Source organism: Anopheles coustani, chromosome 2 (genome assembly GCF_943734705.1).
Source record: "Anopheles coustani chromosome 2, idAnoCousDA_361_x.2, whole genome shotgun sequence".
In the NCBI taxonomy this organism is placed as follows: domain Eukaryota; kingdom Metazoa; phylum Arthropoda; class Insecta; order Diptera; family Culicidae; genus Anopheles; species Anopheles coustani.
The window spans coordinates 64,196,985-64,223,640 of record NC_071289.1 but is presented as its reverse complement, the minus strand read 5'-3'; the positions used below and the strand labels follow the sequence as shown (position 1 = coordinate 64,223,640).

Sequence of the window (26,656 nt, the reverse complement as noted above, 5' to 3'; positions counted from 1 at the left end):
ATCGCGAAGGGGGTAGACTGGGTCGGCTCGGCTCGGCTTGGTGTGCGTTGCTGGGCCGCATACATGCATAGCAAGTTTTTGGGCCTGCCTGCTTCGATCGCTGCTTTCTTGACACCGTTCGCCGCCGGTTGATCTTCGGCTGTTCGCGCACTGTTTCCTTTTTCCTCCCTCTCTCTCCCTCTTTCTTTCGCTCTTTATTGGAGCTTTTCCGCAGGCGTCGTTCAACGCTTCCCCTCCCCACGAATTTGGGGTGAATTTTGGAGCACGCGTTAGGCGCCCGGGGAAAATCCGCTAGCCCGGCCATGAGAGTGGAACGAGATGCGCAAACCATGCATTAGCAACCTGATTAAAGGTGAATTTCGGCCCTGTTCGAGCGTTCCCTCGTGTGGCAGCACGTGTTTTCTTCCAGCGCCAATTTATTGTTGTTTCGCAACGAACGAACAATGCTACCTCCATTCGGTTTATTATTTTCCTAGGGCATTTCATAAAATATGGTTGGTGTAAATAAGTAACATTTTATGATCCGCGCGATGATTGATTTATTACAGTAGTTGGCAATGATTGGGTCCTTTTTTGAGGTTTGTTAAAATCGTTAGTAATTTGACATAATTTTTACCATTTCTTTGGTGGTTGAGGTTTTTATATTTTATTTTATTTAAGAATTTATTTTATTACAACAGGGTTTATTTTATTCTTGTTATTAGTTTCTTGCTTTTCCATGGATAACTAAGTTGGGCTTTGCAGTGCACCATGTGATTTAATGCTTGATGAGATCTTGTAGAAAGTGAATTTCCACACAAGCTTGGAAATTACATTCACGGACACCGTTATCAAGCTTGGCTGACATTTTCGCTGCTGGAAAAGTGATATCTGGTTGTTTTTATCCATGCATCGGAAAAAGGAAACTCACTAGCAGCTGAAAACAATCTCTCCCTAGAGCCATTGACACGCGCGATGTTTGCGTTTTGTTATGAAACTTTATCTGCCGTCGGAAATTGCATCCGAAGTTCGGCGGAAGGGTTCGTTTTTCTTTTGCACCGTGCTTTTCCGGGTGCTCGATGGAAGCACTGTTTTAGTAGGCTGTTTTCTTTTACCCGCATCCTCTAGCCTTTACGTTGGCCTGATGTTCAGCCTGCCCAGCCAGGGAGCCAATTGTATTTGAGGTTTTTTAAGTTTTATTTTTTCTCTCGTTAAACGCGCATTAATTGTCCCGGCTTTCGTCCCGGACACGCCGAACGGAACGGTTTTAATGGGCCCGCGATGTGTTGAAACAAAATTAATTGAAATTGAAAAAGGAAAAACATTACCCAGCCGGTTCGGTGGCTTTTCCGGGCGCTGTTTTTCCCTGATGGTGGAATTATATCTTGTGCCGAGTAGCGAAGGCGGCGACGTCGACCACAACGACGACGACGACGACGACGACGTTGGTGATGAGGCTAGATCGGGCAGGTGCATTATCGAAATTAAATTTGAGGTCAGACGCGATCACTTTCTCTGCCTTTGCGCGCGTACGCACATATGTGCGGCTGCCGGAGTTAATTATGAACGAGAGAAAAATAGTAAACATTCGGAGGGATCAATAAAGCACCAGGGAAAAGTATAATGTACTTTCCATAACCCCATATGGAAAATACGTCCGTCCGAAAAAGAGAGAAAACCACACGGAAATTGCCCCATGAGAAGGTGTGTAGGTTTTGTGTATTGGAAAAGGTTTCGAAATGTAATAATCTTGCCACATGTGATGTACAGTATCATCAAATTTCGGCAGTTTAAAATATTCCGTTAATGTAAAACAAATTGTTGGAATAATCCCCGATATTGTGAGAAAAAAACCTAAACTTCTATCAGTTCATCTTTGATAGGTTTATTGTTGAAAACAATGCATAGTATTAAATTGGTTTACTCAAACCCGAGTGCGGCCAGTGCTCAACATCTTGCTTCAACGAATTTTTTTTGAAGATGGTTTAAATTGCTTTTATTTTTATTGCGTAGTGAAGCGCTTTCGTTTTCCTTCATAAAGTACGCATCGCAATGGAAGATTCGAGCGGTTCAAGAGTGAATAAGATATGCAGCTGCCCTCACCTTGCCTCCCGAGGGTTCCCTCATGCGATCACATCACTTTCTACCGCAGGGCTTTTCTGACCGAGAGCCACGTTTCTTCCGCGAAGCATAAACGAAAAGATGTGCCCCTTGAACGGAAATCAAAACACTTCCAATGCATGGCGTCGCCAAGAATGATGGGCCAAACGATGTGGCACTCATTATGCTCCGACACGCTTAAAGATGTAGATCGGAATCGGAGATAAACGCCTCCGTTCGGGGTTGATGGGTGAGTGTTGTTTGTCTTACGCCTCCGGTCTCGACCTTTTGCCGCCTGCGGCGATGAATCAATCTTCTTCAAAGTGTACAAATTGGCCGGTCCACGATTGCTACACAGAACGCCAGAAGGCATATCTGGCACTTATATTGCAGTCCTCACGTGCACTGATTGGGCCGAAATGCGTTGCCAGCTAAAGGTGTCGTAAAAATAATTCTCCATCGACGTGAAATTAGATGGAAATGAAAGATTAGAAAGCCATTGTTGGAGCGTACATCTTTACTCAGATTGCAAACGCGTGGCCATGTTAATGAAAATGATTAGAGATAAAATTAAAAGCAGGAAACAGAAAGGGTGATCAATTTAAATGAGATATTTAGGACAAGAGTCGAACAATCGAAAATTTACAATGTCGGTTAAAGGCCACCCATCATAAATCATAACATTTATGGCCATAAAAATGCTGAACAAAAGACATTAAACTACCTTAATCCAATACATTGCGATGAAATAAAGAATCTTAGGTGCGAAAAAAGATGAAATGGGCAATAGTAATGTTTCCCCCATCGAAACTAGAGCCTTCAATGGTGAAAGAAACCCAGAGTTGGCCCAATTGCATTGACATGATTTTTGGCGTTCCTTTCTCCTCTTTCCGCCTACCGTCCCCACACAAGCGCCCCTTCCCCTGGAACTTCAAAGTGCCACTGTTGTTGGAGCCAAAGTTCAACCCATCCTTCGGTGGTTGAAATAATTCATGGCCTCTCATCCACCGGTACGGGGGTGTGTTGATTTCTTTCGTATTAGTTTTCTTTCGTTCGTTCGCGTTTTTTTTTCGGGGGTAATCAAATGCTTCCGTTTCGATCGTCATCGCGATCTGGCGCCGCGGCGATGGCGAAAGAGGCATTTTTAACGGCACCACCGACCGGTCACTTGTAGGCGGCAGCATCCGATTCCATGCCGTGGGTTTGTCCGGTGCAAAATATGCGCCGTTTTATGAGGAGGGCGTAGGGCGCCCGAAGAGTTGGAAAATGTGCGGAGCAAGAAACGTACAATTTTCGAGTTATCTGAGATCCGGTTCAATGTGGTGACCTAGTTCGCTCGCGCAAAAGGGTTTTTGGCATGGAAACATAGGTTGTGGCATTAGAGAACGGCATACAAATTACATCATAACGTCATTTTATGGTATGGAAGATAAACCATAGCTTACTTAAAGTATTTCGTTTCATTCATTCAAGTCTTTTAGTTTCATTCCCCATCAACTGGTTTGTCTAGCCAACGAACATAGGATTTATTTAGTTTTTCGGCTTTACTGCATAGATCTAAATAATCTGCATTTCAACATATTTCATTCTTCTTATAGGTTTGCAAAATAATCGATCGATTAAATCAGGATCGATCAAAGATCATTGAATAAAATCTCTTGTCATTGTCATTACTACATTGAAAATATTAGTATGTTTATTTTCTCCTCTTTGTACCACATTATTTTTATGTTTGCTTGCTTCCGATTTCACACCATCAAAAGGGTGAGATTTTGATGGTGTGAAATCGGAAGCAAAATTTTGTTTTTGTCCATTGGAGAAAAACTGGTTGTTCCACACCTCATTTAATCTCCTACAAAACGACCAGATACGTACGTCGATACCCTAACTCCAACGAGGCGCAATCGAGCATCCGAACGAAAGCAAACCGATCGAACGGCGCGGGTGCCCACATTGCGTAACGTAGGTTTTCCACACCCCAAATCGACTCAAATGGCCGAAACAAATTGCCCCACGGTTTACCTTTCCTGCCTCCGGGCTTTTAAACTTCACTAATTAATCATAACGCCAACGACACACCCCGGTGCGCCGCCGGATGTGAATGCACGTGACGGTTGCGCAAGTGATTCCTCTCGTTTGGCTGCTTCCCCCGGAAAACTCGGTTGGACACACCGGAGTGTCACCCGGGCCCGCGCCGAAGCTGTCGGCACGATCCACGTCATATCTCGTTAAAAGCACACGGTTGGATTCGTCGAGATTGAAATTTTCTCCTCATTAAAAAAAAGTTTGCCCCCGACTGGTAAGGGGGTGGATGGAGGTAGGCGGAAAACACACTTGTGCCCTGAAGAAAATCCTACGGCGAGTGGGAAAACCGACGGCACGGTGGTAAAGATTTTATAGATTTGTTTTCTTCAAATTTTATTTAACATTTTTCACCGCCCCTTTCCGAGACGTATGTTTAGAAATAAATTATAAATTTCCCTTTTTCCTTCGAAACACTTTTCTTCTGCTTTTTTTCGTATAAATCACTAATATCTAATCTAAAAGGAAATGTTCCATCAGTGGGCGGTTTGTGTTTCTCGAAATCGGTGCATTTGATGGTTTGCCTAACAAATGCCCGACTTGTGGATTGAAACTCCTGTGAAAGGAAAGCGAAAGAAAACAAAAAATAAATATAATTGAACTACAGTCTGGTTGATAGATAAATACTTGTTGATAGTTTTCTTGTTAAAGTAGCCGGGTTTCTTGATTACTGTTACAAATATCTAGAAAACATTTTTCTATTTTGTTTTCAAAATGCAAATGGTGTAGGGATTGAGAAGAGCTAGATGAATATTTAGAAAAATAGTAATAATGAACGAATTGATAAACGAATGAATTGGCAACGAAAATTAGAAGAGCGATGGCCTACTACTGAACCGAGATGGATCTGCAGATGGAAAAAGATGGAACAAAGTAGACATTGAAAAACGAAAAGGATTGAACCATCAGTCTTGTGATTGATGAGAGTGGATAGTAAAAATGAAACTAATAGATGAATTTGGAAGTTAAATTCTATTGAAATAGAGAAATAATTCGTGAAATCACGACACAAGGAAAGTTATCTGATTCAGCTGTTGATAAGTAAGTAATTTTAAAAAATACGAAAGAAAGAATGTTTTGATTTTCAAAAATTATGAAATTTTTTAAATTATTGATGATGTCTTGGATCAAACTTGGATAATTGAAAGTCGTTGATCTTATAGTAGGCATAAGCAAACAATCAAGCGAATGTTTCTAAAAAATCTTGCAAGTCTTCGACTGAAAATGGTAAAGAGTAGGTCAGCAATTTAGGGATGAGCTAAGATTATTTCACTCACTTGGACTAGCTCCGCACCGATTGGCACACTCCAGTTTGTACACGTTGTGGTAGGTGGTCTGGTCGGTGCCGCACACCGGATTGTACTGCGACAGGGTCAGGCAGCTCGACATGCAGTCGTAGAACGCTCGGGATCTCGTAGCGGGTTTACTGTCCGTCTCAAGTTCGGCCACGGGCTGTTGCTTTACCGGCGGAAGGTTGACGGCCCGCACCGGAATGGCCGTGTTCGTCTCCAGGGCGAGTGTCGTGCTCGACAGTGGTCGGTTGCGCGCTGGCGGAGTAGCGGGAAAGCTCAATTGGTGCGTTGTTCGGTGAGGTTGAAGTGGCCATGATTTACATACCGAATTTCTTGCCCAGCGTAAAGGTGTTCGGGGCCCGGTGAAGCCACGGGCTCTGGCGCCGGACTCGCCCAGCAGTGGCCTCCGCCCGACTCGACTCTGGAAGCGTCGCCAGCAGCAATAAAGTTGCTGGAAGATGGTAAAGGGAGATAATTCAAAGTCAATCGCGGGCACAGCTTAAGACACGCGGTGGGTATTTATGAGAATTAATCCGGGCTCCAATTCGCCGGCACCGTTAGCTGGCTGGCGAGCGGGTTAGGGTTTAGGCCTTATTGCACCGGATATTATTGCACCCTTAATAACCGTTGCCCGCCAAGGCCCACCGTCCTCCAACCTCTAGCACGCCATTAGCGAGCGCTAGACACGTAAGACAAAACCGACCAACTCCCTCCCGAAGAGCCAACCTAGACCAGAGGAGCCCCTAATAAACCGGTAATGATGGCATTGCGAATCGCGGAAAGGCTCAAATCAATCGCACCACCGATCGACCTCCACCGACTAACACACAAACGGCCGCGCCTGGCTTCCCCCGGCCGACAAACGAGCTGTCTCCGCTGGACATTGACTTCGCGAAACGCGCACGTGTACACCGGCGTGACGATGACTTGCGGCCTGAAGTCGCAGAAGTTGTTCGGCGGCCCGTCCACCGTGTTCCTTGAACTTGAACGTTGATTTATGGGCTACCTTCCCTCTGCCGCTCGGCGATTCGTGTGCCGATCCACCAAGTCAATATTGGCAGCCATTGCCGTTTGCCTCCATTTTGCACCGTTTCGCGCGACCTGTTACTTAATGCGAGCGGATTGCTAGTGACTTTAAACAGTGTGCGGCTGCGACTATTTGCGATCATAGACGAAAGGAAATCGCTCGATTGGGACGCATTCGTCTATTGCATAACGGAATGGATTGGTGCGAACAATTACAACAGCATACAGATGACTAATCACACAACGGTATTATTGCGAGGCCACCATACAAACGATAGAGAAATTAAGTTTCCATACGTTCCAACCCACCAACAATTGGGAAAGTAATTTGAAAATTTAAAAATTTGCTTCTTTTTTAGCTACAATCCGTCATTCAAACAAATAAACTAAAAGCCCATAAATTAATTATATTTCGATGTACGGATGTAAATGAAATATGGGAAAGTGAAACAAGAAAAACTTTTTGAGACAGTTAAAAACCTTTAATATGGTCTTATTTTTCGTAACAAACATTTACATTTAGATAACGTTTAGATGAAATATAAACCTTCAGTTTCTCGGGATACAGAACGTTCCAGAGTTGATCATTCCGTAAAACCCAAATCAGAGAGGTAGAACTGGCCAACCATCGCAAGGTGCTTGAACCTGTTGCAGTTTCGCCCGATGGGGCGAAGAGAAATCATTAGCTACGCCAACGATAAACAAAGCAAAAGATATCGGAAAAAAGAGAAACCATACGTCATTTCAGTTGACTGTCGGTTGTTTTTCGTTTTTTTAGAGGCAAATGTCTTAGCTTGCCGTTCGTCTGAGGAAAATACAACCCCCACCGGCTCGGGTGTGATTCAACTGCGTGCGTCTTCGGAGCGGATAAATCACGAACTACCTCTACATCCGGCTGGGGAGTACGGTAATACGCATGAGGCTGCCGGAGCATTGCTCTTATCGGGGAAATGTGGAAAATGTGGGAGAAAATACACCGACGAGAGGGAGGAAGAGAGGTATGGGGTTGAAGAAAAACAAAACAAACACGAGACGGATTCAATTAGCCTCGAATCAAAAGCAGATCACGTTCGGTAATTATTGACCACCGATATTCGACGAGTGTCTGGTTCGGCAGAAAATTGCACCGAAGCAGTGAAAAATTGTTCAGCAGCCAGCAAAATCGTGGCCAAGGCCAGTGACCAGGCAGTACTAAGAAAAAAAAACAAATAGCGAAAATGAACTCAACTTCTGTTGATAACATTTGGTTTCCACAGTGCAGGTAGATTTCGTTTCCATCGTTGAAAGTATGAGTAAGCCTACAAGTTCTGTAGGGTTAATAGCTCTTAAGTAGTAAAAAAATTCATTCGACAAGGTGAAGAGAAACACGTCAGGGTCTTTATCCGTTATCTTGTTTCATCACCTCAAATGATGGACCGCCAACACTTCGCTCCATTGCAGACACGCGTCTGTCAGGGCCGCAGGATCTGTCCAGCCGTTGGTAGAACCGTGCAAAAAGCTCGAGACGTGAAAAACATGAGGATGCGTAGCCATTTTCCGTCCCCTTCTCCCGCGACGCTGGCTGCACACCGCACACAGTGCCGTGGCACGGTTCCGTGCGCACGTATGCAAACAAGCACATCGGTGCACGTGTGGCCACGTCGCTCATCCGGAACAATCGCGCACCAAATGAGTCATATGTGGTGGCGCACGTTTGGCTCCGTAGACGAAGGTCCTTCACATTGAAAACCTTCCGAGCTGCCGTACTCGGCTCACACGGTCGCACGCATATTATGTATCGTACGCTCTCGAGGTTAAGCTGGGGGGAGGCACAAGGGGGTTTTCCAAATGAGAAAACGCGCATACACCAAAAGAACTGAACCAATTTCGGAATTAATTCGTTTGCGTTTTCCGACTTATGCAAAGCTTCCGTTTTGGTGTCAATATAAAGTCAACAAGGACATGCATACAGTTCAAACCAAACTCACTAAAACAAATCGAGATATTATACAATTGTTAGAAAATAATTTAAACTTCCCATATTATTGATTTACTTGAACTGCTTAGATAGCTACAGCGAGTTTTGGTTAATGGTTAATAATTCCCTTCAGAGCAGTAAAAAGCTTTATAAAAATAATATGAACTAACCCGGCGCTGTATGGAACGCTTGTGAGGAATTTTGGCCAATTTTACTCTATCTATCTACAGGTTCCTTGTTTTACGGCATTTGCGGCATGATCAGCATATTTTTTAAGCTGTTCCATTTAGATTGAGGGGAATATTGCAAATCACTGTGCTTTGTATAACCGCTGAAGCTTCCAAATAATTTCAATAAATTAAAATGAACTCTAACTACAACTTTGTGAGAATTTAACTGATGTCGACTCTTTACAATTTTAATTCTGATATACCCGGTACACTACGCTCCGGTAAACTGTTTGTCACTATTCTTCCGAACCGAAGAAAAATAACGAAATAATAACGCACGTAATGAGCAGATAATGAGGTTCGCTAGTGGTATCACTAAGCTGAATGTTTCGATTTACTCACCGACCAAAAGCATCCCGGCTAGCGCGAATCGGCCACTCCGGTCCATCACGTTTGGGGTTAGGCGAAAAAAGCACGGATAGCGTAGATGAGCTGGGCTGCGTTGCCTCGGAGCGTCTGTTACCGAACCGTTTCAAACCCGATTAGGGTACGGAGATTACGTACTGCGCCACCTGCAGACTTCTGTCGCCGTGACACTGAGCTGGCGACCCGGGGAGTTCCGGTTTCGGGGTGTTCGGTCCGATCGGAGCTTCACGCGCAAACCACTGTTCTCTGCACTGCTAGGGAGGGAAGCCCGGCGGCTCGTCCGGAGCTAACGATGTACCGACGTTAACTGAACGCTTAGTCCGGTCGCGACTCGAGCGACTCGGCCAAGAAGAAGGCCACCACGATCGCGCCATTCATTCATCGGCGGCGGTTTGCGGTTCCGATTGTTCGGCGGAGTGGGCAGCGTTCTTGGGTTGACCGATCGGAAGTGGAACGTTTATGACGATTGAAAGTGGCGAGAAAATAAAGCAACAAAAAAATAATGAAATGATTCGTACACAAACGCGCGTCTAATGTTAAACGACCAAATCGTTTGGGAGGGGATGTATCTCTGAAATCGAGTTTGGCGTTTGATTTCTTTGTTTGTTGGTACTAGTTCGCTAGTGCCGATATTAACCCCCCGGTGGCAAAGGTATTTTATGCAGGCACAAACTATCGCCATGCTTGAAAGTTTCCTATTATCGTACTGAAGTATGATCATATAGAAGAAACTACATAACGATTTCTTTTAAATATAGGGACATTAAAATACATCATTAACACGACATAAATCCATTATAAATAAATAACGTGAAGCTGTGCTTTCGAAAACTTTATCGATCACGTTAATGGCATTATCGATCACGATTCTATTCGCAAAATATATAAAAAAGAATTAGACTGTTATAATTATACTGAATATGGCCAATGTTATCAACACACTCCGTAAAATACATAAGACTTCTACTAATAATAGATAGAGTTTAATAGATCATCTATCACAACAGCTACGTGCTATTCAGACGTCATATTTAGAAACATCACATTAAATGTAAGGAAGCATGAAATTGCTTTTTATGACTTTAGTAGCTCATTAGCGAACAATGCCGAATGTGGTAAACAACTCTCTATAAAGGAACTGCTATTTGATGCGACTGGGTTAGTTTACAAATGGATGCTATAAAGTTTTATTCTTCCAAAGGCGGTTTCAACAGAAAAGGTATTACTTTGATAATCCTACTCAATCCTTAAGATCCTGCTAACTCTTGCTGTCTATTTCGTAGGGCTTTATCTCTCCCACATATGGATTCTGTTAGTTCTGCTTCAATCATCAGCTAATGGGCTCGAATGCCAAAGAGAAGTAACCAGCTACTGTTTGATTACGCGACTGAACGCAACTGAAAATAGTTGGTCAACGGATATCGCGTCCGTTGTTAACAGAACTCGATTCACGGTCGCAATCGCCAACGTGAAACTTCCGGCGTCGCCGATGGCGATGGCTGCATTTGTTCAGACTATATCGACCCTAGCCGGGTGGCTCCAGTTCGATAGGTTTCACGACAGTGAGCTCCACGTGTCCGGAGCGACCACATCGGCAAGGCTGAGCATATTCAGCGCGCCACAGCTGAGGCAGGTGTTCGTGCAACCAAATGAGCATATCCGTGAGCTGTACATCTACAAAACGGCGATCGAATATTTGCCCCGTGGATTGCGCAACATGGCCAATCTAGAGATACTGCAGGTTTGCGCGGGAAAGCTCTCGCAGTTTAACCTCGGCTCACTATCGTCCTCGCAACGGTTCTCCCTCGTAGATTTGTCGAGCAATAGGGTTGCTTCCTTGGTCGGTATCGGGAATACTGTTAACATTGGAATGCTCGAACTGAGTGGCAACGAGCTGTCGGTCGTGGATATGGCATTTTTTCGGCAGATAGAAAATCTTACCTACCTCAACCTGGAGGCTAATCGTATCGCTCGAATCGAATGCTCACAGCCAGTCTCGTTTGCCTCTTTGGCACAGCTTTCGATGGCTGAAAACCAGTTGTCATCGTTCCAAACACCGGGCATGGAGTTTCCTGTCCTAGTGGATCTCCTTCTAGCTGGCAACAATTTAACAAGCATACCTAGAAATCTGGCCAAGTATCCTGCGCTGCAGCGGTTGGACCTGAATCGGAATAAAATTGTACTAGCAGATCTTGCCTCCATACGGTTAGCCCGGAACATGGACTCGCTTTGGCTGGGCGAGAACAGGATCACGTCCATCATATGCTCGAGCCCAGTTAGTCACGACAGGTTGAAGATCATCTTGCTTAACAAAAATCAGCTCGAGCGTCTTAACTTTTCCGGGTGCAATTTTCCCAACATGACCACGCTCGCTGTGCGATCCAACAAGTTTACAGTAGTTCCCTCGAACGTCTTCCAGCTGTTGCCAGGCGTACGTATAAATTTGGAGGGACATCAGTTCCCGTGTGCCGACCTTTTGAGCTACAGTAAAGAACTCAAAGATCGTAAAATAATCGTCAATTCAGTTTGGGGCAGTGCGCCCTGTCCGACGAAAGGGGGTTTCTTCATAGGCTCGCAGGAAAAGGCCTGTTGCGTGGAATAATCTACTGATAATAAGCAGCTAATAAAATCACTAGAAATGAAAGGGAAGTAAGAATACCGCCAATGTTCATTTGCGTTAATCTAATTCATTTTTAATGTAACCCAATATAACTGCGCAACGATAACTGCGCACTGTTGTCGGGGGCAGAAAATGTAATTTGCCTTAGTCCAGGCCTATAAAAGGAGTGAAAGATTTTTCAGGTATTAAAACAGTGAGAAGCATGGAACCAAAGCGTCTGCATGGTGTCAGAGGTAGGAATCGATTGTTCAATAATATGAACAAAAAAAGTAACATTATACCGTGTGTTTTTGGTTCTTGATAGTGTGGTGCATCTATCGCTGCTGGTTACTATCAGCTGTACTCTATCCGGCAGCTGTAGGCCTAGTGGAGGTCCCTGGAGCCCCGTCATATTTGTGGATTAAACGGCTCGACACGACTCAAAATGGTTGGGCAGGCAGTATTGTTACGGCGCTGGAACAAAAACGTTCAGTGATCACCATTCAAAACGTGACACTGCCCGTCTCTTCAGGTGCGATAGCATCGTTTGTCCAAGTTATCTCTAGGCTCACAGAGCAACTTGCATTCGCAAAGTATTATGAGCGTGTATTTTACATATCTCGAAACACTGTAGCAGAATCACTCTCGATTTATAAAGCTCACGAGTTGGAAGAATTCGAGATTCAGGTAAATGATCATATACAGGAGCTGATAATTTATGATACCAAGCTGAGTCGTTTGCCAAAAGGATTACGGAACCTGTCACAGCTGGCGTTGTTCGATTGTATGTTAAATCGGCTTACACAGTTGTCGCTTGGGGCCTTCTCTAGTACGCAGAAACTCGCTCGTGTGGATTTCAGTGAAAACAAAATCAGTCTCCTTCTGCGCTCAAATCACACCGTCAGCATCGCAAAACTGATGTTAAATGGAAACCTTCTAACCGTACTGAATATGGACTTTTTTGAGCAGATAAGTGATCTATCATATATTGCTCTTAACGGCAATCGCATCATACGAGTAGAGAGCACAAGCCCGGTAACTCTGGTCACTCTAGCGGAGTTAAACTTATCGAATAACGAATTGGTATCATTCCAGCCAGAAGGAATTGAATTTCCAGTGTTAAAAACACTAAAAATAGATAAAAACAATTTGACCACCCTTCCGAGAAATCTAATGAAGTGCCCTCTGCTCGAGTCGTTACAATTGGGACGCAATAAGTTAACGCGCCTTGATCTGTCATCCTTGAGGAATGCGAAAGGTCTGATTCATTTAGATGTGCGTGAAAATAAGATCACAAGTGTGGTGGCTAGCAGCCCGATCAAACTCGATGCTCTTCAAAGCATCCGTATTGACAACAATGACCTTGGGCAGGTTAATTTCACGGGATGCGATTTTCCGAACATCCAAGAGGTGTCACTAGCGGAAAACAGGCTGACAAGCGTACCTCCGAACCTGTTCAAACTGTTTCCTTCGGGAGTACTGAATTTGGCGAGAAACGCAATAGTCTGTGACAAACTGATGAAGTTCAAGAAACAGGTGACCGATGGAAAACTGCTACTGGCATATCCATGGACCTTCGAAGAGTGCCAAATAAATGGAACTAAAGTAGAACTCAACAACCAAACGGTCGTTTGCTGTAATATTTAAACCATTCTAACAAATCAATTGGTGTGAACCCAACAGTAATAGAACCTCTCTAGGGATGGCACTAGGTTTGTTGAATTGAAAGATGTAATGAAGTAAATTTAGCTGTACCAATTAGGAAGATTGACTTAACGTACCACAAATATAGTTTATACAATTTCACTGATTGTAGAAGAAAAATTGTTAACGTGAAAAAACGTGACGAGATAAAAGTGATTCAAGGCAGTTTACTTCGCTATTTCAATCAATAGCTTACAATTCGAATGTTTCGTTGCGATTGAACTTTATTCATTTACGTTTGGATCATGCACAGATAAGCAACAGTATTTCAGTTATACGTCAAATGTTTACTTACGGTTGAACAGTGATACAGAAGCAGTTGAACGATGCTTACCTGGGCTCGAAAATGGTGTATCTTTGCAGCATCGAGCTGACCATTCAAGCTGTGTTACGCGAAATACAACTTCTCAAAACAATATAACTTTTTTTCAACGAACAGATATCGGCTTCATTACACAGGAATTAACAGTTTGCCTGAGTTTTGGGAAAATATCCATAATTGAAGGGGTACTACTTTGAATATGTTTGAATTATACGAATATGAATTTCGTTTGAAAATATTGTGTTTGATTTAAAGTAAAAACGATTGTTAATTTTCAATTACTACACCTGGTTATCACTAACAAATCTCTCACATATTGATAAAAATAGTCAAACTGCAAAAATGGTTGTCTAATGAGCTGCTTGCTCCATTTATGAAATTGTTATATTAACATGTACGATTCGCATTAAACGCCAAAGAATTATTTCGTCAACTCTCAATGGAGGAAATTAAATAAGATAAAAATTAAGTTTTGTCAATTCTTGTAGGACAAATTTTATTATCACAAACAGTATTTTATTTATAGCAATGTTTAATATTGAATAAAAAATGCAACGCGCTCAAACATCGGTATGCTAGAATATTCTTGGTTTATATACAAATTTGCTCTGATGTCCCCACCCATTGCTTCTTTTATCTGGATAAGTGTGAATATATAATCTACTGCCAAACAAAAGCCTTTCATGCTCGTTATCTACGGAAGTCACATGATCAGATATTTCTTTTTAATGAGACTTTATTGAAACACATTTCAATCAAGTGAAATCATTTAAAGCACTACATTAAACATGCATTAAAACGTGGCATACTTAACTATAAAAGACAGAGCAAAGAATTCTTGTTTTTTTAACTTTCAAGGATGCAGTTACAAGGATCGACACGTGTCCTTGGTAGGACTTTAAACATTGCTCAATCAATTTACGTTTTGTAATTTAACAATAGTTTGTCGTTGTTTGTTTTCAATATTTTCAGTAGTGTGGCACGTGTATCTTTGGTGTTGTGTATCTATGGAACTCACTCCGCTAGCAGATGGTCAACTGTGTGGATGGGGGCGTTGCACGATTCCACGACTCAACACGACACAAAACGGATGAGCGCGCACTATTGTTTCGGCGATTGAACAAGCACAGTCAATGGTCATAATCGAAAATGTGACACTTCCGGATGCTCCAGGTGCGATGGCGTCGTTTGTTCAAATAATGTCTACTTTCACAAAGGACTTGGCATTCCAGACGTACTACGAGCGAGTATTCTACACACCTCGGGATACCGAGGTTGAAACTGTTGGTTTGGTCGATGCTCCTGTGCTGCAGGAGATCAAGATCCAGCCAAATAGTCACATACGTGATTTAAACATTTACAATACTGGCCTGAGTCAGTTTCCTCAAGGATTGAAACACCTTGCAAGACTTAATGGTCTGTATGCTTCGAAAAATCAGTTCACTCAATTCACACTAGCATCGTTCTCTAGTACACAGAGGTTGTTACGCATGGACTTAAGCGACAACAAAATCAATCTTCTAGTCGGCACAAACCATACTGTTAGCATTGAACACCTTAACATGGAACTTAATCGACTTACCACCGTGGATATGTCATTCTTTGGTCAAATAGCAAATCTTTCTGTTCTGTATCTAGATAACAATCAAATCATACGAGTTGATAGTAAGATCCCTGTAAAGTTTCGGGCACTGGAGCAGTTGATGTTAAGCAACAATCGACTGACATCGTTTCAACCCCAAGCGGTATCGTTTCCTGTGCTGAATACGCTTTCCTTACGAAGTAATAATTTAACCTCCATTCCGCGAAATCTCGTCAACTATCCTTCACTGGAGTCACTGGACCTAGGGGAAAATAAGATAACGCGCGTGGATCTGTCTTCCATACGGCAAGCGAAGAAGTTAGGCAATTTCAACATAGATCGTAATATGATCACATTGCTATCAGCCTCAAGTCCGTTCAAGCACGATGCTCTAACCGTACTGAATGTTAATAGAAATGAGCTTGTTCGGGTGAATTTCACTGGCTGTACCTTTCCGAGTTTACGTTACATCTCTATGAAAAATAACCGATTGACCAGCGTGCCTTCGAACGTGTTTCAGCTGTTTCCTACGCTACGGTTATTCATGGACGGGAATCCAACAAACTGTGACAGTGCGTTGAAGTTTAAGAAACAACTAGTTAATGGTACACTTTCGTTAAATACCGTTGGGAGAGGAGCATCCTGTCAAGAGCATGAAAGCCCAATAGAAATTAACAGCTGGTCGAATGTTTGCTGCGTCAAATAAACATAGACATCTGTATAGTTAGATGTGAGTAAACTCAATTTCAGCTCACAAAATTCGCTGAAAAACAGAAGACCAGAAGGCGTCGGAAGACCTTATAGCGTCAGAGGGCTTGAATAAGGCATCGTAAAACAAGCGGTCCATCGACGATTGGCGGACTAGCCCGAAGTGATCCTTATTTTGGCAAGAGTAACAAATTCATTTATGATAAAGGTGACAGGGTTTACATTTACAAGGTTACTACTTAACGTGTAAAAGATATCACAGGAGTTTACACATCCAATTTAAGTGAGTTCAAAATCCCAAGAATAAAACTGATGGAAACAAGACGATGGATGGAATGTCAGATTTACATTTCATTTTTATACCACTCGAACACAAAAGGTCCAAGAGGTGTCACTAGCGGAAAACAGGCTGACAAGCGTACCTCCGAACCTGTTCAAACTGTTCAACACTCCTTCGGGAGTACTGAATTTGGCGAGTAACGCAATAGTCTGTGACAAATTGATGAAGTTCAAGAAACAGGTGACCGATGGAAAACTGCTACTGGCATATCCATGGACCTTCGAAGAGTGCCAAATAAATGGTACTAAAGTAGAACTCAACAACCAAACGGTCGTTTGCTGTAATATTTAAATCATTCTAACAAATCAATTGGTGTGAACCCAATAGTAATGGAACCTCTCTGGGATGACGCTAGGTTTGTTGAATTGAAGGATGTGACTTAAAGATTGACTTAACGTACCACAAATAAAGTTCATACAATCAGTGTAGCAGAAAAATTGTTAACATGAAAAGACGTGACGAGATAAACGTGATTAACGGCAGCTTACATCGCTAATTCAATCAATAGCTTATCGTTGGCGCATCGAGCTGACCATTCAAGCTGTGTTACACGAAATACAACTTCAGAAAACAAGACAAATTTATTTTTCACACAACAGATATCAGCTTCATTGGACAGGAATTAACAGTTTGCCTGAGTTTTAGGCAAATGTCCATAATTGAAGGGGTACTACTTTGAATATGTTTTGAATTTCGTTTGAAAATATTGTGTTTGATTTAAAGTAAAAACAATTGTAAAGTTTCAATAGGTCCGCGACAGCCGAGCGGTAGCGCCGGTTAGAAAATCGGCCCACGCCGGGGCTCACCACCTCGACGGGCGTGGGTTCGAATCCCAACCGAGACCGGACCCTCCCCTGTACGAGAGGACTGACTATCCACGTACAACAGGGAAACAAGTCTCGTAAGCCCTTAACGGGGGCAGGCATGACCAAGAGGTCGTTACGCCAAGAAGAAGAAAGTTTCAATTACTACACCAGGTGATCACCAACAAATCTCTCTCATATTGATAAAAATAGTCAAACTGTAAAAAAAGTTGTCTAATGAGCTGCTTGCTCCATTTATGAAATTGTTATGTTAATATGTTCGATTCGCAATATACGCCAAAGAATTATTTTTCCGACTCTAATTGGAAGAAATTAAATTTATTGGCATAAATAGTATTTTATTTAAAGCAAGTTTCAATATTGAATAAAAAATGCAACGCGCCCAAACATCGGTATGCTAGAATATTCTTGAATCCGTATACAAATATGCTCTGAGAGAAATGCCCCTACCTGCCTCTTTTATCTGGATAAGTGTGAATATATAATCTACTGTCAAACAAGAGTCTTTCATGCTCGTTATCAATCGACGTCACATGATCAGATATTTCTTTTTAATGAGGCTTTATTGAATCGCATCATTTAAATCACTACATTAAACATGTATAACAACGTGGCATACTTGACTATAAAAGACAGAGCAAAGAATTCTTGTTTTTTAACTTTCAAGGATGCAGTTACAAGGATCGAAACGTGTCCCTGGTAGGACTTTAAACATTAGTCAATCAATTTACGTTTTGTAATTTAACAATAGTTTGTCGTTTGTTTGTTTTCAATACTTCCAATAGTTTGTGGCACGTGTATCTCTGGTGTTGTGTATACACATCTCGAGATACCGAGGTAGAAACAGTTGTTTTGGTCGATGCCCCTGTGCTGCAGGAGATCAAGATCCAGCCAAATAGTCACATACGTCATTTGAACATTTACAATACTGGCCTGAGCCAGTTTTATCTTTCCGAGTTTAAGTACCATCTCTCTGGGATATAACCGACTGACCAGCGTGCCGTCGAACGTGTTTTTACGTGAGAAATTAACAGCTGGTCGAAAGTTTGCTGCGTTAAATAAACTTAAATTATGTAAATTTGGATTGCACAAACTCAATTTAAGCTCACAAAAATTGCTGAAAATCAGAAAATCAGGAGAAGTTGAAGCATCAGTGAGCTAGAATAGCGTAAGGTATCCTAAAACTAAAGGTCCGTCACTGTGTGCGGACCATCATAAAGAGATCCTTAGTTTTGCTAGTTTTTATGAAAATCCAAAACCATAAAACTGATGGAAACAATATGTCGAATTGAATGTTCGATGTTTTTTGGAGGTGCCCATGGCGCAGCGGTAGCGCGAGGAAACACCACACCACAGGTGTGGGATCGAATGTCGAGTCTGGCACCCTCCGGTATTACGAACGGCTGACCACCGATCTATAATATACCGTCTTTCGGTCACACAAACTCTCTTCGGAGAGAGGCCTTGTCCCACTAGGGGATGTCGTGCCACATAAAAAAAAAGAATGTTCGATTTAAAAAAAAATACCGCTCGAAAAAAAGGAAGCAAACAGATAAATGAAAATGCCTTAAATTATGTTGCTTCTTCTTCTTCTTCTTCTTCTTAGCGTAACGACCTTTTGGTCATGCCTGCCCGTTAGGGGCTTACGAGACTTGTTTCCCTGTTGTACGTGGAAAGTCAGTCCTCTCGTGCAGGGGAGGGTCTCGTTTGGGTTTCGAACCCACGCCATCGAGGTGGTGAGCCCCGGCGCTCATGGGCCGATTTATGCTGCTTCTATGCGTTTTATTATTGATTTCTTTTGATTTGGATTAAACCCACGAAAAATTTTCTTTCGTACGCAATGTTCCGCAATGGAGAAGTTTGCTTGTAAGAAAGGAATAGTTACTCGCTTGGTAACCTTCATCCAGTACCCACGTGTGGCTATGTAATATTTTCGAAATGTCAAACATCATTTTCTACTCGCACTTCGGGAGCAGTTATGCTTATGGCACTCAAGAGTTAACTGTTGTAGCGATTCACGTTTGTAGATGTAACAAAGCTGTCTATCGGAGCTACAGATCGTTGGCGGGCTTAGTAACTGACCATCCTCTACGCCGTGGGCGGCGCGGTTAATCGTTTTCGCCATTGAGCTCTGTCGCTCGATCGTCAAGTCCAGAGTAGAGCCCCTGCCAAAGTAGCCACCATGATTTAGCAACCACAAGAACGAGTTTGGGTTTCCAGAGCAGCAGGCCGAGCAAGAACTGAATAAGAAACACGCTTTCTTTGTCCCTGCGCTGGGTCAACAATTATTGTGTTGCCAGGAGGACTTTGGCTCGCCCACTGAAGATAAATGATGATTGAAGTGATTGAGAAGTGGGAGAAGTTTTCAGGCAGAATGACATATGATCTCGTTCTAATATCATTTGAGTATGAAGCCGTTTTAGATTAGCTTCTCTTCGTTATGGTGAAACGACTGTCTTCAAGGGCAAATGCGTGATTCGTGAAGGACAAACAATTGATCTTATACTCATACTAGCTGATTAACCCGATTTCATTCGGGTAGAAATAAATTCCAAATTGAAGGGTGTTGGCATTCAGAATCAGTTTTCAGTTTTACAATCTTAAATTTTGCTATGTGGTGAAAATTTGTGTATTACCTTTAGTCGACGAAACCATGTAAATATACATTTTGCATTCATTGCATTTTGCATTCATTGTGCTTCCAGCTTAGTGCAGCATTTAAAATTAATCCATTAAAGCAAGTATGAGACAAACTGTGCCTAAGCCACAGATGGACCAGGTCAACAGATAATCGACGATTATTTTAGAGCACTTCTACCATCACCTCGCAATAATTACGGTGTTAAATATTGTCTTTTTTAAATCCGTCGCATCTGTCGTAAGGTGGCATCATCTTTTTTTTAGATACTTTCTATCGTTCAGGTGATCGAAAATTATAAGCAGCAAGGAGGCATAAGAATGTTGGACATTTCACACTTGAAAAATTGGCTTTCTTATAATTATGTTTGGTTGAATTGATTAGACTGATTTTGTATGATTGAGAATATTTATTACGTAGGAGACATGAGATTGAGCACTCAATCTGTGACCATTCGATTTAGTGACCCTAAATTGTACCAAAATTATACTGATATTGCATTGTAACCATTATTGAGCTAGAAGGTAGAATGGTAGCCCCCCTCTCTCCTTCCGCCAAATGAATGAAATATTATCAAATGATGGCTACATTTTAAAATAGTATGTGGTCCAATTGTTGTAAGAACCCATTCCAAAATTGACGAATTATTATTATTTTTCATCATTTCAAGCGATAGTTGTTCAAAAGGGGGGCAGGGAAGGAGAGCATTCCAAACAATAAAAAATTAGCTACATTCCAGCCAAGTACAGATGGACTTGGTAGATTTTGCGTAATGCTGTTGCATACATGTGATAAGAATATTCACTTTTTTGTGAGCATGGCTATGGTTTAGCTGAAAAAGAGGAGGGCAGAATTGAACATTAAGAGTGAAGCCATTCGATTTAGAGACCATAAATAACTCGAAATTGATACCCATTTTGCATTTTTATTATTTTTGGGGTAGGTGGTAATATGAGAGCCCCCTTGAATATCCTTTTGCTACTGAAATCCACGGATAAAAAATCATTTAGGTGCCCAGCCCGTTACATTTATCTGCGTCGTTACAGGGTGTATACAAGCCGTTCGTAACAATGCATGTTTGCAGTTCTGCTATATAGTTTCTATGTTTATCAACAGAAAAATTCTAAAAAAGTATTCTGCTATTTTTGCCAATTCGGATATAAATCTTACCACGAATATCAATTGAACTACATGGGAGATATAGGAGGAAAATTTAATTGCTAACGTTTGAAGCCTATTTGTTTTGTTCATAGTTTGTAACGTTTGATTTGTTTTATAATTTATAACGCTTGGATTTCGATTTAGATTTAATTTCCAATTATTTTTATAAATTTGCAAACAATATGTTGTGATAGGTAATTCTCATCTGCTTTTCCACTATTTACATGTTTTTGTATAAGTAAATCTACAACCTATTGTAGCATACGCTATGCACAATTTTAACCAGACACACTTTTATTGCTCGATGTCAATGTATTCATACTTTGATAAAAGTACCAAAATTGCAAAAATGGTTGTCTTATGAGCTTCCATTTATTGAATTTTTATATTAATAATTTCGATTCGTATTGAAAGCCAAAATTACTAATAATTTGACTTAAAGGAACTCATTTGCGGAAATTCAATAAGATGAAGCTTTCATCTTTCCGATGATGTATCTATTTTTCAACTCAAATGCTGGACTGTGGGGTTTTACGTTAAATAAAATGCACATGAAACACCAATTGGGCAACATTTATTTCCACAGATAAAATTTCCACCGTGTTGGTTATGCCTACCCGTTAAGGGCTTACGAGACTTTTCCCATATGTGTACGTGGATAGTCAGTTCTCTCGTACACGGGTGGGTCCAGTCTCGGTTGGGATACGAACCCATGCCGTTGACCCACCCATAGGCGCTCGGCTGTCGCGGAGAATTTTATTTATAGCATCGTTTAATTTTGAACAAAAAATGCATCTTCCGCAAACATTGGTATTCTAGAATGTTATTCAATTGTGCACAAATTGGATCTGAGAGAAATGTCCAAACCCCTTGCTTTGACATAGATTTATCTGGATAAGTCTAAACACGCAACTTAAAGCCAAACAACAGCCTTTCATGCTCGTTATCAATGAATGTCACATGATCGAGTATTACTATATAATGACGGTTTAATACATCAGATCATTTTCATCACCATATTAAAATAGCATTAGAGCGTGGCATGGTTGGCTATAAAAGACAGGACTGTGAACTCTTGTTTTTTTAATTTTACTTACAAGGATGCAGCTACAAGGTTCGAAACGTGTCAGTGGTAAGATTTTATATATTTATCAATCAATTTGGATTTTTGTCATTTAACAAGAGTTTATCGTAAGCTTGTTTTCAATATTTCCAATAGTGTGGCTTGTGTATCTCTGGTGTTGTGTATCTATGGAACTCTCTTCGCTAGCTGATGGTCAAGTTTGTGAAGAAGGGCTTTGCACGATTCCACGGCTCAACACAACGCAAAACGGATGGGCGCGCAAAATTGTTTCGGCTATTGAACAGGCACAGTCGACGGTCATCATCCAAAATGTGACACTTCCGGATGCTCCAGGTGCGGTGGCGTCATTTGTGCAAATAATGTCTGCTTTCACAGCCGAATTGACATTCCGCAAGTACTACGAGCGAGTATTCTACACACCCCGAGATACCGAGATACAAACTATTGTTTTGGTCGATGCCCCTGTGCTGCAGGAGATCCAGATCCAGCCAAATAGTCACATACGTGATTTAAACATTTACAACACTGGGCTGAGCCAGATTCCTCAAGGATTGAAATACCTTACAAGACTTAATGGTCTGTATGCTTCGAAAAATCAGTTCACTCAATTCACACTCGCATCGTTCTCCAGTACTCAGAGGCTCTCACGCATGGACTTAAGCGACAACAAAATCAATCTTCTAGTCGGCACAAACCATACTGTTAGCATTGAAACTCTCAATATGGCAGTTAATCGACTTACCACCGTGGATATGTCATTCTTTGGTCAAATAGCAAATCTTTCCGTTCTGAATCTGATGTATAATCAAATCATACGTGTTGAAAGTACAATCCCGGTAAAGTTACAGGCACTGGAGCAGTTGATGTTAAGCAATAATCGACTGACATCATTTCAACCACAACCGGTGTCGTTTCCTGTGCTGAATACGCTTTCCTTGGGAAGTAATAATTTATCCTCCATTCCGCGAAATCTCGTCAACTATCCTTCACTGAAGTCACTGGACCTAGGCAAGAATAAATTAACGTGCGTGGACCTGTCTTCCATACGGCAAGCGAAGAAGTTAGACAATTTGAATTTGGATCGCAATGTGATCACATCCCTATCGTCCTCAAGTCCGCTCAAGCACGATGCGCTAAGGGTACTGAGTGCTAACGATAATGAGCTTGTTCAGGTGAATTTCACGGGATGTACCTTTTCGAGTTTACGTTACATCTCTCTAGGATATAACCGATTGACCAGCGTGCCGTCGAACGTGTTTCAGCTCTTTCCTACGTTACGGTTATTCATGGCCGGCAACCCAACAAGCTGCGATAATGCGGTGAAATTTAACAAACAACTAATCGATGGTACACTGACGCTAAATATAGTTGAGAGAGGCGCATCCTGTCGGGAACATGAAAGACTAATAGAAGTTAACAGCTCGTCGAATGTTTGTTGTGTCAAATAGACGTAAACATCTGTGAAACTTTATGGGGGTAAACTCACTTTCTGCTCACAAAAATCACTGATGATCAGAAAATCAGAAGGCGTTGTAATATGAATTTAATAAGAGCAATAGGACTGAGCCATTAATGAGTTGATAGAATTGAGTTATAGCGTGCAGAGGAAAGTTTTTCTTTTTTCTTTCTTTTTTTTACCATTGGTGTAACGTAGAATAAAAACCGCGTTTTTTAAAACGTGACTTGGAAATGATACCAAATCAAAGATCACGTTTTTAATGTTCAATCCGTGTTGGATACGATAAATATGATCGTTAGTTATCCGTGAACTTTGTTTTGATTCATTTGTTGAAAAAAAAAACTCAAGATAAAATGTTGTTTTTTAAACATCAATAAAATGTTTGCGATGAATTTAATTAAATTCACCTGGATGAAAAAATTCCACCTGGAAAAAAAAATTAGCTCTTTTTCTAGTACCAAAAATTATCAGCAGTAGATGTCAGTGGGAACAGAATCAGTCTCCTAGTTGCATCAAATCATACTGTTAGTATCAACATGTTAAATATTGGTCAAAATCATCTCAAAGTAGTGAATAGGGCAGTTAGCAGAGTTATCTATCCTCTTTATTGACGACAACCGCATCATACGAGTAGAGAGCGCATCGTCGATCAAGCTGCCTGCTCTTCAAAAGTTGTACTTGTTAAGTAATCAATTGAAAATTCAATTTCAAACAAATTTGGATAATTTTCCAGCGTTAACCATACTCAACATAGGTAGAAACAGCTTGACCACCCTTCCGAGAGGTTTTATGAAATGCCGTCCGATCAAGTCTCTTGCGCTACGATTTAATAAATTAACGAACGTTGATCTCTCATTTCTGCGAAACATGAAAAATCTTGAAACGTTGATAAGATCACCTCTGTGTTCGCAAGCAGTCCGATTACACTTGATGCACTCAATGCCATTTGGCTTAGCAGCAACAGCGTGAGGAATGTTAATTTTACGGGATGTTGTTTTCCGAATGTTCATACCACCTTATTAGACTACAACATGTTGACAAACGAACCGACAAATGTTTTCAAACCGTTTCCTAAAGTTTCACTGAGTCTAGTAGGACAATGTGCAAAGATTTGGGACGTTCCAGGCAACAAGTGGTTAGAGGTAGACTGCTTTTGTCGATCGAATGGAGTTTTCGAGAGTGTCTGATAAACGAAGCAAAAGTAGAAGTCAAAAACCAGATGAAAGTGTGCTGTACTAAATAAAACGCATGACCCAAGACAGTAGCGTGTCGATAAACAACATGGAGCCGGGTTGCCATCATGTCGTAGCATATCAAGTTAAGTGAGTTTTGCATCACATAACATAATCCGGATAAAATATCAGTTAGAAACTTCGATAACATTGATTTTTTTAACCAATATAGTATTTGTGATTTGTGTCTAATGCATTTGCTCCAAGGTTCCTGCAAGGTCCTGTTGAGCATATTATTTGCATTTTGTAATTTCGTGAAAAAAACGGTTCTCGATTGAAGATTAAATTCATTATCAAATGAATAAATAACCAACAGACAAAGCAAAAGAATTGGTAGGATTTGTTTTATTTATTCAAAAGAGTGTGATTGATGTCATTCCACCACTTACCACCTTGGATATGACATTCTTTGAACAAATAGCTAATCTGTTCTTTCTGAATCTGGTTAATAATCAAAACATACGAGTTGTTAGTACACCACTGCCATCGATACGACATGTAAAGATGATAAACAATTTGAATTTGGATCAAAATACGATCGCATCCGTGTTGGCTTCGAGTAGAGTTCGGCAGGATGTACCTTTCCGAACATACGCGCCATCTCTCTGGCTCATAACCGCCTGACGAGCGTGCCTTCGAATGTGTTTCAGCTGTTTCCTACGGTGAAATCATACTAATCGGATAACTCAACTAACTGTGATAGTTTTATGAAATTTAAGACACAACTAGTCAATCGAACACTGATGATGACTATCGTCGGAAGAAGTGCTTTCTGCCTGGAAAATGAAAGCTTAATAAATGAAGAATGAAAACTTAAGAAAAGGTTATAGTACGCTGAATATTTGCAGCGCCGAATAGAAGCAAACCCGATTGATGATTGTTCAAATTTCTCTGATATCATACTTTAAGAATCAAGATCTTGTATTTAATCGAAAGAGAAAATTATTATGGTGGTAAGAGAAAATTATAAATGAGGGGATATCAAACTGAGTCACTTCACCATCTTTCCATGTAGTCGGTTTACGTTGGTCAGTTCTTTTGCTGAAACTATTTTCATACAAGCGAATATAGAAAAAGAGATTGATCGTGTGAAACACATGGAGGCAAAGATCGAGATGAATCTAATCAAACTTGTTTGCCCTTTAACGCCTTCTTTTTTAACAAGAAGACGCTATTTCATCAGCAATTTTACCTGGATATTACCAATTATATTACCTTTTTCAAGTGATACGTCCCAATTTATAAAACATCAGGTCATTCTTCATTCATGACGACTCCAGAAGCTGCTTGTAACAGTAAATGCTGAATGGATTGAAAACCAATTATACATTTTTGTTGCACAGACAATTTTTCAACACTACTATTTTTAGTTGATCATATTCAGTGGACATTGTGCACTGACCTGGGGATCAATAAAATCAGCTACTGCACCATCAATACAAAAACTATACATATTTATAAAAATATTATATTAATAAAAATGGTTTTATAATGGGCTGCTTGTTCCATTTATTAAATTGTTATGTCAATCTCTCGATTCAAATAAATACGCCAATATAATTATATTATTACCAGACAGGAATCCATTGAAGGAACATTTGTACGAGTTGGACAACATGTATTAAACACAACCAGTATTTTATTTTAAAAAATGTTTAATATTGAATAGAAAATGTAACACGCCCAACCATCTTGTTATTCAAATGTTACAAATTTGATCCGAATGAAAGCAATGTGGATGGACATTGCTTTCTCCAAAAATTTATCTGGATAAGTGTGAATTTGTAAATAAAGCCAAAAAACTGTCATGCTCGTTAACAACGAAAGTCATATGTTCAGGTATAGGTATATAATGAGACTTTATTATATCAGATTTTTTTAATCACCACATTAAACTAGCATTAGAACTTGGCATGGCTAACTATAAAAGACAGGGCAGAGAATTCATGTTTTTTAAACTTTCAAGTATGC

At 41.0% G+C, this 26,656-nt stretch overlaps 4 protein-coding genes across 4 annotated transcripts in view; 3 read left to right on the top strand and 1 right to left on the bottom strand.

Moving 5' to 3' along the window:
• Window positions 1-4,685: 4,685 nt before the first annotated feature.
• On the bottom strand, window positions 4,686-9,054 carry LOC131267208 (uncharacterized). The gene is made up of 4 exons (XM_058270014.1): window positions 9,009-9,054; window positions 5,779-5,904; window positions 5,439-5,708; window positions 4,686-4,717 (listed from the first exon to the last, which is right to left on the bottom strand). Exons 1-4 carry the CDS (start codon window positions 9,052-9,054, stop codon window positions 4,686-4,688), a joined length of 474 nt encoding a protein of 157 aa, XP_058125997.1.
• A 1,473-nt stretch (window positions 9,055-10,527) lies between these two features.
• LOC131264818 (leucine-rich repeat and death domain-containing protein 1-like) lies at window positions 10,528-11,634 on the top strand. The gene has a single exon (XM_058267085.1). It carries the CDS (start codon window positions 10,528-10,530, stop codon window positions 11,632-11,634), a length of 1,107 nt encoding a protein of 368 aa, XP_058123068.1.
• A 948-nt stretch (window positions 11,635-12,582) lies between these two features.
• On the top strand, window positions 12,583-13,278 carry LOC131264817 (vasorin-like). Its single transcript, XM_058267084.1, has one exon. The coding sequence runs from the start codon at window positions 12,583-12,585 to the stop codon at window positions 13,276-13,278; it is 696 nt and encodes a 231-aa protein (XP_058123067.1).
• Window positions 13,279-22,353: 9,075 nt separating this feature from the next.
• Window positions 22,354-26,656, top strand: part of LOC131264816 (leucine-rich repeat-containing protein let-4-like) — a 45,996-nt gene continuing 41,693 nt past the window's right edge. Inside the window, exon 1 of the mRNA XM_058267083.1 lies at window positions 22,354-23,166. Within this exon, the coding sequence (XP_058123066.1) occupies window positions 22,354-23,166 (813 nt within the window). The remainder of the gene's footprint in view (window positions 23,167-26,656) is intronic.